The sequence below is a fragment of the Equus caballus genome, chromosome 19 (genome assembly GCF_041296265.1).
Source record: "Equus caballus isolate H_3958 breed thoroughbred chromosome 19, TB-T2T, whole genome shotgun sequence".
Classification (NCBI taxonomy): Eukaryota; Metazoa; Chordata; class Mammalia; order Perissodactyla; family Equidae; genus Equus; species Equus caballus.
In genome coordinates, this window is record NC_091702.1 from 58,883,487 (window position 1) to 58,898,003 (window position 14,517).

A 14,517-nucleotide genomic window follows, 5' to 3' on the forward strand; every position below is an offset into this window, starting at 1 on the left:
TAGTAGGCACTAAATAAAGATTTGCTAGATAAATCAATAGAGTCATTTTACCTTACTTGTAACTCTTTGCTTCCCCTCTGGCTTAGAAGACAAAATTCACATTCCTCAGCCTAACTTCTTTCACAGTGTATGCAACTCTTTTTGTTGCTCCCCAATATTCATCTTTCTAAGCCCCTAGTGTCTTTTTCTCGTTGTGATCTTCACAAGCCATTTTCATTCCTATTTCAGTTTTCTGGCCTATGATGCTTTCCTGACTATAAACACTTGGCTTGTCTCTTTTCTGCCTATTTATATCCCATACATCCTTGTAAGGTTAGATTTAAATCTCACCATCTCCATTAGAATACACTTCTCTTTCTTATTCAAACTACTAAAGCATTCACCACCTGTACTGGCTAGTTTTTGGAGGTTAATCAAACTTACGTTTTTGCCTGCTTTTAACGATAAAACTTTATTCTTTTTAAAAGTGAAATATAGTCCTTTTTTTTAAAAAAAAAATGAAGGCGCAGAAAAGTACAAAGAAAAATTTTAAAATTTCCCCAGATCTCAGCCCCCAGCTATGAATATTATATCCCTTTGTGCAGAACTGCCCTGAGGTTATGTAAGATGCTAACATTTGGTGAATCTGGGTGAAGGGTATATGGAAATTCTTTGTGCTATTTGTATAATTTTTTGTAAGTCTGAAGAAAAATTATGACAGCGCCACATAAATAGATTAATGAAGTAGTGCAGAGTTTGTGAAATAATCCAGATACGTAGCAATGTCAGTATATGAAGCAGTGCAAATCAGTGGGGAAAACTGAACTATTCAATTAAATGGTGATAGGATAACAGGCTATCCATTTGGAGAAAAAAGATGGACTCCTCCTTCGTATCTTACACCCTGATAAACCCCATATGGATCAACAAATTAAAAAATGATGAAGCGTAAAAACATGAGTGACAAGTGTTAGACTCACCAGTTGAAATAGGCATGATAAAGCATGGCAAGAAAACTAAAAACCGTAAAAGAAAAATACTGATAAATCTGAATGCTTAAAAATTAAAACCTTATTTATGGAGGAGTGGTGTGGGGAACACCATAAAGTTAAAAGACAAATAATAAACTGGGGAATATAGTTGTAACCTATATGACAGAGGATCGATAGGCAGATAGATAGTAAGGTGTTTCAGAGTTTGTGCTCTAGGGTGACATTGCCTGGGTCCTGCCACTTACTAATGGTAGGACATTGGGAAAATTACCTAACTGATCTCTACCTCAATTTTCTCATTTGCAAAAATGGGAATAAGACTCCCTTGATTCATGTGTGGTTATTGGGCATTTAACCCATATGTGAAAGTGTCTAGTACCACACTTGGCATATAATACTGATAATAACTGCTAAAATATTTTGGGAGCTTGCTATGTACTAGGCACTGTGCAAACCTTTTAAATACATCATCTAATTTAATCCTCACAGCAACCCTTCCAGTGAGGAGAGTATTATTATCATCCCCATTTTACAGATGGGAGCCCTGATATTTAGAGAGGTTACCTAACTTGATCAACAGCTATTCAGTGATGGAGGGAGGATTTGAACAGAGATGGGATTCCAGACCTATCCTCTTAACCTTTATACCATACTGTGGTTGTTCTCAAGATGATATTGAACCTGAAGTGAGTTCTTTCACCCATTGCGCAGCAAACCAATCTGACACTGGGTGTAGTGGAAGAAAGTAGGACTTTATTATTGCAAAGCGCCGAGCGAGGAGAATGGGTAGCTAATGCTGAAATCCCAAACTCCCTGAAAAGCTACAAGCAAGGGTTTTTATTTGGGGTTTTAGGTAGGGGAGGGAGCATATAGCCTTGCCGGCTGGCTTTTTCTTACCAGCCTGCGTTTGGCCTTGAGAGGCTGCTTGCAGGGAGAGGGGATGATTGCAGGTGGGCCTCCTTGGCTGTCTTGCCTTCGTGGATGGTGGAGTCTAGTGTCAGGGAGCCTAGAAGTTGAGGTCTGGGAAGCCTCAACTTTCTGACATTCTCTAGACAGCAGTTTCTCTGTGGTGGACTGCACCGACGCATGATTAGCTACAACTTTCATATGAGCCCAGTGCGGCCACCTGGGCTTTGACAATTTGTAACTTCTACTTGGTTGTAAAGCTCAGGGAGTCAAAGGTTAAAGAGACAGATATTTACATATGAATGTCACTAAAGAAGCAGGGAATGAGGATGAATGTTTTTGGTTTTAACCCCGTATCTGCTGGGTTCAGTGTAGGGAACCGCTATCAGGGCTGATCTTAACTAAGAGCCAGTAACAAAGACAACTCAATTCCCTTTTCCTCGGGACTATTTAATCTTGACAATTAATTGGACTTTCATGTCCCTGTCAGCGGCTATATGAATTGAACTTTTCAGATGTATTTGGGCACTGGTATTTTCATGAGGTGCCATCTCAAAGAAAAGAGGCCTCAGAGAAATTCAGGCCATAAGGAAACTTATTTTGCATGCTCTACAACACTAAGTATAATGTCTATAAATGTCTATACTGTGTAATACAGTAGTTTCTCCATACGTACTTATTGGGGTACTTTCTTTTGGTTTTATTTTCAGAAAATAAAAAAATCAGAGATGATTTTACCTTTTTAGCACTTAATATACATTAAAGTAGCTAAAGCAGCAGCAAAGGTAGGTGTTTGATAAACAGAAATGATATGGCAAGTTGAATTCTCATGCAAAAATTTCAGATTTCTTATTGGAAAATTCAATTGATTTTATGTGAATTTGGGGGAGCTTTTGATTTGTGGGAGTATAATTTATTCAAATCTTAGTTCATATTATAACTCAGGATAAAATTCTTTTGATAGTCTTAAAATTGAACTTTAAAAAAACTTTTATGAACTTAATATATTTAAAGACAGTGGCTACCATCTGTCTATTTCTTTTGATAGATTATACCAGGGTTTAATTTAGTTATTCAGAACAAATCTGAAAATACTTTTTGTGTGGTATTAGACATTTTTCTACATAGTAATATAGTGTTAAATCATGTAAAACCTAATTTGGAAAGAAAATAGTGAATCAAATGCATGATTTATGCTTCTTTAATCATGAAGACGTGATTAGTAGGGACATGAGAAGTTTTAACTCTCGCCTTACGTATGATTGTTGAAGTCATTGGATTTGAGGGAGCACTATTCTTGATTGAAATAACTTGTTATTTATCCCTCTATCTAGCTTTTTATTGCTGGACGATAAAGAAAGAGGGACACTAGATACCTTTAGGAGAAACCCTGTTTAATTCATAGTAACACCATATATATTATATTTAGTACTTAGCTTCTTGGCCACCTATTCTATCTTGAACAAAGCATCAAAAGAGGAAAAATACAAAAAAGACAGCTGAGCAACCAAAATAAGTATAATCACGTCCATTTTTAATAATTTCCACGAGGGGTCCCAACCTCCCTTCCCCTTCCTGAGGTCTCACTTTTCGCCCCTATATGCTTACTTTGCCTAAATTCTAACAAGCATGGATATTAGGTTTCTAAATGCACAGCAGTTTAGGAGGAGAAAGATTTGCTGCAAGCAATCAAGGAGACAGCCAAAGACAATCAAAGATCACGGGCATCATGACATCAAGAGAAGCTACAGGAACACTTTAAAAGCAGACCTAAAAATGCAAAAATTATGGCTATCTGGGATCATTTAGTTTGGGAGCAGTCATATCCAGATTTCTCAGCCCTGAGGGCGTCATTGTATTACAGGATAGTACAGTAAGAGACATCAAGAAAGAATTAAGTTATGGTCGATAAGTGTCAGCTTTTACCAGTATCCAGTCTCAAGGTGGTGCCTCATCTTCCTAGGAGGTAGAGATTTTGGCTTGGTAATTGAAGACTCAAGCACCTCCACTTCCTCGTGCCTCATTACTAATTGAGTCTTGAGGTTTTCTGTCTCCCCTTCATCTCCCATTTTTATCTGGAAGTCTGTGAATCCAGTTTCTGCCCAGGCCCTCATGATCTAGGTTCTCCTGGCCAGGCTCCCATCTGAACTTGTGATCCCTCTATAACTTCTGATTTGGGGTCTCCATTCTCACAGAAATGTCTTCTCATGGATACGTGAGCCTTGAGCTTCACTCTTGGGTCTTCCCATACAGCCATATACATTCCCTTTACCAGACAAGGTGTTTCTCAATCAGTGATTAAGGAAAGTACTATAGTGAAGTTTTAGAAACTCTGCCTTACCCTACTCCTCGCTTTCTCCCTTCTTTATTCCCGGTGGGGAAATATCTTAACCAGAGTCAACTGTCCAACCTAGCTTGGACCCTTGGGATCCAAAATGTCTGATAGTACCAGACTTTTGTTGTCATGGGCACAGCAGAGCTGAATGAGTGGGTAACTGTTGGTGGTATCAGAAAGTCATAGTCAACATTGCTTTCTCCAGTAACCTGTTTTAGTCTCCTTTCCCATATGGTGTTTTCCAATAATGAGTATACAGTACATATTAGGAATAGTTTCACGCCAAAGACATTTTTTTAAGTTCTTTGCTTAAGATGGCAATTCATCAGGTATACCAAAAACGTGACCAGTGCTTCTACTGTATATCACCTGTAACAGTTTTCTGTATTAATCCTTACTTGTTAATAGGTCAGTCTCCCTGTTAGTATCAAGTCCATCACTCCCCCTGCTGGTTGTCATGGCCTACCTGGAGTCCCCAGAATTAAGTAAGAGGTGAAGATATTTTGAAAGTGTATCAAGTTTTGTATTTAACACATAACCTAGTGGGACCAGAGCAGCTTTGCAGCACTAAACAGGCTGTCTAACAGCTCAGAGGCTGCAAAGGGCTTTGTTTACCCTGCAAAAGACCTTTCTGTATTCCAGCCCTGTAATCATAAGAACAGCCACATCCAACTATGTGTGTGTATGTATGTATATATTATATATATAAAAATATGTATAGTGTGTGTATATATGTGTATACACACATATTTCCATATATATATATGTACACATATATGTAGTGTGTGTGTGTGTATGTACACACCCAGAACACAGTATTTGTTCAGATGCTTAACCATTCCATTAATATTACCTGAGCAAAGGGGAGATTCTTACTGGAACAGGATCTGACCAGACTGTTAACACTGCACATTTGATCCTTGAACTGCCTTTGGAGCTATGCTCCACTCTTGAGCCCAAGGGTAGGTTATGGGACGGTGTAGACTGTTCTCTTTAATTCATCCTTTGGCGGTCTTAGGGTCAGTTCTCCTCAGTTTCCTTTTCTTAGGACCAATTATTACCCCCATTAACTAGCCTCAAACTCTTTCTAATAGGCTGTGAACTCTTTGCAGACAGGGATTAAATCCTTTTATCTTTCCACACCAAGCACAGTACCTGGATTCTTACCTTGCATGTTGTAGGAGCTTAACAAATGGCTTATTGGTAAATTAATTAATTATAAATGAGACTTCCGGATAGCCTGTGTCTTATTGAACTTCTAATTGTTTCTTCAGCAGCATTAACTGGAAAACACAATTTCCCCAGAGCTATGCTTCTCTTAGTTAATGTTGTTTCAGAGAGGGACTTTGTCATGATGATATAAAATTTTGATTAAATGGAAACAGCCATTTATTTCTCTTTTACTAATAGCTCCACATAAACACCATTTGTTAAATGGAGAAACAATTGGAAAGGAAAGCTTTTCTCAAAGTAGTATAACCAAGGCATGGTATAGTTTTATAATTATTTATGCTTCATATGTAAGATTTTCTCAGTTAATATATCCACTTATTAGGCATTAGGAAATTTTGATTGAAGCACAAGGTTATGAAATAGATCTGCAAACATGGAAGTAGAAAGAGACTGTATAATTTAAATAAGTTAATGCTGCTCTGCTAAACCTAATGTTTTCCTTTTGCCCTTTCTGCATCTAGTAACCAGGCCATTTCCCCCAGTATAGTAAGTGTGGCCTGGGAGTGAGTGAAAACTTTTGAGCTGCTACATTAAATCAATTTAGGACATTGGGAGTAGGAGTTAGCAAGTCATTGCTTAAGGGAACCAAATAATAAGCTAAGAAGGCTAAATGCAATTTACTAAAGGGCCCAATATAAAGGCAAATAGTAGCTTATGCACTGGGTTATCTCAATGCAGTGTTTGATCTCCCTGGTCCCTACTAACTCTTAGATTCTGAGTCTGATTCAAACAGGGGCACTGCTAACCCATTTGCCTTTGTGAAAATTAGAAAAATGTGCCCTTTCTTGAGTAAAATTTTTTAGTATGTTATACACAACAATTGAACAATCTTATGTTCAGGCCTGAAAAAAGTAGGAATGTAGATGGGCACCTCTCTGGTCTTGTCTGGTGACTCGACTCCACCCTCCTGTAAGGAGGGATGGGAATGAGGGGACGGGACTGGGGAGCATTGGTTCAGGGAGTAGCATCTAGCATCAGTTTACCCAAACGGTGGTTCCATGAATCAAACTTATTTTTAAATCAGTGACCGGAGCATCTACATTCTGTTAAGAATCATACAAAACTGCTGCTGAGAGGACACGCTCCTTTGGCTCAGTCTGGCCCTGGGGGTTTGGGATGTGGGGGCCCATAACTGTCAGGGCTCACATACCACTGGCAGTGCATACATTCTCCCACCCCCATTCCCATCCCCGTAAGTCTACCCTGTTTGGTATAGAAAATGAGCCAGTCAGAATTGGGCCTCCTAGAGCTGAAGATAGGTACTGGGATGTGCCAGTGGGTGTGCAGGTACCTGGCTCTCCCAAGTAGGTGCATGTTGTGGGTACCACTGTGGAGTTACATGACAGAGAGCTTTCCTCATGGCTTTAGGTTTCAACCAGGAGACCCAGTGTCTCCTCTCTTACCGTCACATATATTCTCATGTAACTCCACACATCTGCTCTGTGAATACTGCCATCCGTCTCCCAGCTATGGTGCTCTTGTGCTACCCGGGATTCAATTTATATAGACGTATATAGCGTTCTATTAAGTGCTCAAAATGTTCCTTTATTTAAATGAGCACTTTAGTGTTTAAAATAGATTCTTGAACATTTTTCACTTAGAATTTCCACATTTTACTTTTCTTAAATTAATGCTTATATTTTTTATACTTCTGATTTTTTAAATAGACTGTAACTGAGGAAATTCAGACCACATATTATAAAATGTAAGAGCATGTATTAGTTATCCATCCCCTAATTGTGTGTTTAGAGCTATATAGCCCCCTGAATTTCTGAACAAAACGCAATATATGCTCCTTTTAAGGCTCTGAGTCTGTTCAGGACTTGCTCATATGAGCTAAGAGGTAGGGGAGAGAGGATTTCTTATGTCATGGTGCCCTAGAGACTCAGTCAGGAGTGAGTTGAAAGCCCCCAAAGACCTCAAGCTCCCACCAAAATACAAATCCCACTGTAAGGTTATTCTTGTCTTTAGTGTTAGACTAGATTGGAAAGATTAGTCTAATGAGCTTTCGTTTAAGAAGTGTCCTTTCATGGCATAAATTCACATTGAGAATGTAATTTCACCATGAGGTTGGTGTTTTTTTTTTTTTAAGATTTTATTTTTCCTTTTTCTCCCAAAGCCCCCTGGTACATAGTTGTGTAGTTTTAGTTTGGGTCCTTCTAGTTGTGGCATGTGGGATGCCGCCTCAGCATGGCTTCAAACTGGCGAAACCCTGGGCTGCTGAAGCGGAGCCTGCGAACCTAACCACTTGGCCACGGGGCCGGTGCCATCAGGTTGTTTATATAGTCTTTTATTTTTAAATTTTGCATTATGGGAAATTGTAAACATATACAAAATTAGAGAGATTAAGATAATAAATCCTTATGCAATATTACCTAGTTTCAACAGTTAACATTTTGTCAGTTGTTTCCTCTAAAGCACCCCCCTGTTTTCTTTACATCATAGTATTTTAAAGTAAACTTCAGACATCAAGTCCATTCACCTGTAAATATTTCAGCATTTATCACTAATTCATAAGGCCTTTTAAAAAATATAACCACCATGCCATTATCATACCTGTAAAATTAACAGTTATTTAATATCTAATACTCTTCCACATTCAGATTTCCCTGATTGTCTCAAAAACAGCTTTTTGCAGATTGCTTGTTCAAATTAGAATCCATGTAAGGTTCATACCTTGCATTTGGCTCTTTATGTCTCTCAGGTCTCTTTTTTTCTATGTTAATAAATTTTTATATTTTTTTCCTTATGTTTTCTCGTAATTTATCAAGGGAGCTTAAAGGAAAACTTTCTACCAAAATTAATGCTTTAGGCTTTATCTTTAAATCATTAATTTGTACATTCTTTACGTTTTCAGATCCATACACACTTAATGCTGTAATGTGAAAGGCTGGGAAAATGTTTTTAAAAAAAGGTTTTCCTTTTGTGATTCAGAAACAGGCATGAATTGATTTTATTACTCAACAGCAGAAACCAAATGCAGAAATTTGGCCCCCACCCTATTTGAGTTCAAATAGGTCTGTATTAAATCACATTTTTAAGTTACAGTATAGTTTGACTTAACCAGAATATCACTTTAATTATGAATATAAAATTTCTAAATAATGAGCCCTTTGCTTCTGGGATCTTACCTTTTTTATCTTTCAGATTTTGAGTTTGTATTTCAGTATAGTAAATTCAAACTAAAACAGCGTTTTCTTCCCAAACGTGTGTTTGTATCTCCTCTACTGTTAACAGCTAACATCCCTAAATGGCTTGTCCATTTGTTAGTATTCCTGTTGAGTTCACTCTGGTATCTCAAAAGCATTGTTTTTTGTAAAAGTGGTTGAAGCATATATTTTATTCTTTTTTAAAGTACTTATTTTGCTATTCTACCAGGTTGGTGCATTATTTTCTTTCAACATGGATAGGAAGAATTTCTTCTGCCACTATAATTTTAACACTACCATGCTTGATATAAATTGTGCAGTACTGCTAAAGCGCCTCAACATTTTACCATTTCTTTTTATAAACTCTCAATCTTGTGATATCTTTCCTTTCTTAGGATATGAACGAGTCTGCCAAACAAGAAGATATTTTGGAATCCACAACAGATGCTGCGGAATGGAGTCTGGAAGTGGAACGTGTACTACCACAACTGAAAGTCACGATTAGGACTGACAATAAGGTATAGAAGAGAGAGCACATTTTGTCCAAATAGATTTTTATAGGACAATTTCAGGGTCGGGGTACTCCCAGTTATACAAATGATTTAAGAAAGGCAGTAAGATTCTAGTTTCCAATGTTTTATCTTAATAGAGATTAAATAAATTATTGCTGAATGAATAAATAATACAGTTCAGAAAGCAGGGCATAATAGATCTTTAAAGTGATTGGAACACATGACGTTTCCCTGGTATTGAGGGATACGTTCTCAATACATTTTGATATATTTGCTTGGCAATCATATTTTGTTTAGGTGAATAGTGAATAAAATTGGAATTCCATGACTGTAAACCAACTGATTAGAGTTAGAAGATAGTTTAGAACTCTGCTGGATGGCAAAACAGAAGGCATCCTGGAAGTTGCCTTATGTTATTTACTCAGTATGTATGGTTAAAAATTAAATATTAAGAAAATAATTGAGAAATCATATGCAATAAGATTTGGGGGTTAGGCCAGATGAACTGGCCCATTTAATCAAGTTTCTACTTTCTTTTTACCTACAATTTGTAAGTAAGAACTTCAGAACAAGCTAATGGGTGACTAGACAATACTATTCTCATTAGTACCATAATAATCTCTACAGAAGGTGCTAGGGAGACATCAGGGTGAACAAATTGAAGGATTTTCATCCTTGGAGGCCGGAGACAAGCCCCAGCATTATGGAACAAGGCTCCAGGGAAGCTTGTCTCTCTGAAAATGTGGTCCTGTGTCTGCGCCCAAAATAGAAGCCCTACAAAGGTCACTGTTTTCAGAGAGCCTTGGAAGCTCATTCATTCTTACAGTGTCTGGATTTGGGCTTGTAGAACTGTTTCCTAGAGAAGGTACTAAGTAGCCTGGACTCCTAGGGCAGTCCTAGGAGAGCATGAGGATAGCAGAGGTCTTCCTAGACTGTGAATAGCTGTGGAGCAAACTTTAAGGTGGGTGGGCAAATCCTGCAGCCTGTTCACCAAATATTTACGAGTCATTATGGAGGCCAGCCATGATCTGACTACATTGGGGGTGAATTCTCTGTTTACATATCTCTTATGTGTAAATACGTATTATAAGAATTTCTTCACTGATTAGATCTCTACTGGATTTGATCTCTAATTTGAAAAAATGTAATTTTTTTGTAAAAATGTAATTTCAGATTCTTTAGTTTTGTCAGAACAAATTCTCTTTATAAAATTAAAAATCGCTATTATTGTGATTCTAGTTAGAATGACATGTTAAAATAGTTGTGTAGTTCAGGACTCTCAAGTATATCCTAATCCCACAATGAAGCAAGTTAATGTGCTTATTTTCAAGCTAAGTAACTCTTGGAATCAAACCTCTCATTTAGAGCCTGATAGGATCACACAAGAGTGTTTTTTTTTAAGCATGGTGCACATAATAGAAGTAACTGAATACAGAAAGAAAGAATATAGATATACCTGCTAACAAGCACAGTTTTACAAAACTGAATACAGGGGCCAGCCCCGTGGCTGAGTGGTTAAGTTTGCGCGCTCCGCTTTGGCGGCCCAGCATTTCATGGGTTCGGATCCTGGGCTCCGACATGGCGCCGCTCCTCAGACCACACTTAGGCGGCATCCCACATAGCACTACCAGAGGTACTCACAGCTAGAATATACGACTGTACTGGGAGGCTTTGGGGAGAAGAATAAAAGAAAAAAAGATTGGCAACAGTTGTTAGCTCAGGTGCCAGTCTTTAAAAAAAAAAATCTAAATGCAGATCAAATTCTATTACAAACCAGCATTGCAGTAATCAAAATCCTGGATTCTTAAAGAATCAATGTTTTCGTAATTTGGGGAAGATTAACTAGTTGAAAATTGGACTCTTAGTCTCACGCCATTCATTACCAGCCTTGATCTTATGAGGATATACTGTGCCAAATTAATTATACAATCAACTTTTACAGGCAGCATTCCAAAATGTCAGATAAAGTTTTGGTGGGATTTTCTGTTTAGCATTTTTTTAGAGTATGTGAATATCATTTTGAATTTAGATTTTTGTGGAAAACATACCACAATTTGTATTTGATTGCTTTTTCAGAATTCTTCTCTAGATCTTTTGGTCTTTGTGTCCAGTCTTTTCACAAACTCTTCTTCTAAGTATTTCAGATGTAGCAAATGGGAAATACAGCTTTAGGAGTAATTCTTAATTCCGCTTACTTAAGAAAAATAAATTATACATTGATTTGAGAAAATAAGGGACTCATGAATAGAGAAATGTTTTTCATGTCTCAGAAATAAAACTAATCTGGTTGCATGTGAGGTTTCTCATGGCCTCATTATCCTCCTCCATCAGATGAGATGGACCCAGCATCACAGTGCATCCTGTTCTTCCTCAGCTCCTGGCTCTGCCAGAACCAAACCCTCTCCTTTACTTTTGGCCAAAACAATAACCTTTTACTCAACACAGGCAATTGAGGACATTTAGAGATTTCAACTTTGTGTTTGAGGGAAAAAAAGGAATTAATTATTTTCAGATCAATGTGTTTTACTGATCGCTGTTAGATTAATTTTTAAGTAGTGTAGAGTTTGGGAGATAAGTAATAAAGGGCCTCTATTATTTAAATCCATTATAAATTTGTTTAAAATGGCCTCATGGTAGGAGTAAATAAGTCCCATTTTATTTGGCGTTGGATCAAATGTTTGTTTTGCTTTTTTTCTCACAAGTTTATTCCTTGTATGCTTCCTAGCAGGGAATTACAAAAAAAAGTAAATCTCCATTTCTGTTCTTTTTGCATATTATAGTATGCATGCTTTGATGAGATTCTATCCTGTACCAATGTCTTATTTGTTATATTCTCCATATTGTTGTAATCAGGTTTTTATTGCTAGGCTAGTTTATCCCTGTTTCTGGCACCACTTGTTACTGTTGCCAGTTCTCAAAGAATGCAAACAAATTTTAATATTAGCTTAAACAAATTACAATTGGGAAAATAAATATGTTGCCAAAAATATAAATAATATGTTTCACAACTGAAGATGAAGGATTTTTGTCGTATGCTGGCTCGAATGGACTCTGTTGTAGTCCCTGTTTAGAGCTGGGTGTAGGCAATGCCCCTCACCTTCACTTCTACAGCAGTTCCATCCCCAGAGGCCCACTCATGTCTGCCCCAACTTGGACTCATGTGTGTGAAGACAGAAGTTCTGCCAAGGGAGCCAGTAAATTCAGCCAAATCCTAGGTCATTCCACTCGAGTGAATGCTTCGGTTATGAGTGAGCGAGCAGGCTCAGGAGGCAGTTCCTAGAAGGGCAGTCTGAGGACACCTAAGCTAGAGTAGACATTGGTGCCGCCTAATAAAATCGTCTGCCGGTGTTGTTGGTATGCTGTCACTCCACAGCCTGTACTTTTGGTTCTTTCCCTCATTTTTTTCTCTTTATTCCCCTTATGCTTTCATCTTCTGCTGCATTTTTATCTTTGTTATTGTTCTTTATTAGACCCAGTAGCAGCACCCACAAGTGTTACATAACTACTGTGGTGGAATTGAAAACTAAGAGCAAACATCTGTGATTATGCTCAGACTTAAATCTGTGACTAGTCAAGAATTATCCTAATCTCTGAGTCTTTTTAAAATACAATTTTGTTTTTAATTACAAAAATAATATGGATGCAATAATTCATGGGGAGAGGGGGCAGGGAGTGTGCTGTGAATTAGAAGCTAGTGACCACACATTTAGTCCCACTGTATCAATTCCTGATTTATTGAGCCAAAGCTTCAGAAACATGGTGGAACTGTGGTAGCCAGGAAGACCCAGAGAAGATGGGGCCTGTCTCACACACCTTCCCTTGGCACCCAGAATTCATATTTACATCACTTGTTAGCTGTGTGACCCAGGGCAAGCTGCTATACCTCTCTGTTCCTCCTTTTCCTCATCTGTAAAATGGAACTAATTATATTACTGACCTCAAAGAGTTGTTGTAAAGCACCAAAACAGTGTCTGACACATAGCTAATATCTATAAATGTGAATTATTGTTAGGTTACAATATTGTTATTGTAATAATATTGTGTTCTATCATAGCCCTCTTGTATTCAGTGCCTATATCAGTATTCAGGAAGAATTTCCAAAATTTCTGCACTAATGCTTCTATCATTTAAGGAGATGTTTATAAACATCAGCCTTACATTCTTACGTGGGGATGTAATCAGGTTCATTTAAGTATCACTTTGGTAAATCTTTCCAGTTTTCCCCTACTAAAGGTATATATAATATGATACTAATAGTAAAAAGTGACATTTACTAAGAGTTACTGCGTGCCAGGTGCTGTCCTTAGCACTGCGGGCATATTAACTCACTGCATCCTTTCCATGCCAGTAAGATGCAGGTACCTTTTACTAAGAGGAGGAAACTGAAACATGGAGACGTTAAGTAACTTGCCTTTGCCTAGTGAGTGACGGACATGAAATCTGACCCTACGACCCAGGCTCTTATGCAGCCCATTAGTGACAATATAGCATACTGGTTAAAAGCACAAATTCTGAATCCAGGTTGCTTGAGTGCAAATCCTGGCTCTAACACTTATATAGCTATTGGACCTTGTGGGCCAGTTACTCAACCACTCTGTGCCTCCTTGTCTTCATCTGTAAAATGGGGTTGTTGTAAAACCTACCTCAGAGAGTTAGTAAAGGATTAAACGAACAAACATGGCCAAAGCCCTCTAAATGGTGCCAGAGGAATCACTGACGCTTTGTCCACCACTATTTCTGTGTGCCTTTATGTATGCAGTTGACATGACACTTCTATTTGTTTTTTTAAGATGTTATTTTTCCTTTTTCTCCCCAAAGCCCCCGGTACATAGTTGTATATTTTTAGTCGTGGGTCCTTCTAGTTGTGGCATGTGGGATGCCTCAGCATGGCTTGATGAGCGGTGCCATGTCCGCACCCAGGATTCGAACTGGCGAAACCCTGGGCTGCCAAAGCGAACTTAACCACTCGGCCACGGGGTCAGCCCCCCAGATGACACATCTTTTATTTAACATATCATTGCATCATGAGCATTTCCACTCATCCTTAGAAGTTGTAAACCATAACTTGAGATGGCTGTCTCCAGTGCTGGAAGGTCACCGTCAGTCCCCAGCTCAGAGCCAGGTGGCAGAGATGATTTGGACAAGCTCAGCAGCTGGGGTCAAACCAGGAGGTGGAGCATCCCATTGGAGGAATGACGGGGCAGAGTCGTGCAAGCACTGGAGGTTAGGATATGTCTTGTCTGGTGTCCCTTTGTCGATTTAGTCTCTGAACTTCACTTATTGAACCACGGGAGTGTGGCTTCTTAAAATGGCCAATCATATTAGTCTTTTTCAGAAAGATGATGTTTTTCAAGTCAAAGGTTTTTACTATAATAGAAATCAAGTAAACATTAAAAAATATTTATTCCTGT

The 14,517-nt window shown here is 38.2% G+C and overlaps 1 protein-coding gene across 1 annotated transcript in view; it reads left to right on the forward strand.

The window, feature by feature from the left end:
* The window catches only part of IFT57 (intraflagellar transport 57), a 54,599-nt gene that overhangs the window by 18,239 nt on the left and 21,843 nt on the right, over positions 1-14,517 (forward strand). The window contains exon 6 of the mRNA XM_001503311.6: positions 8,990-9,112. Within this exon, the coding sequence (XP_001503361.2) occupies positions 8,990-9,112 (123 nt within the window). The remainder of the gene's footprint in view (positions 1-8,989; positions 9,113-14,517) is intronic.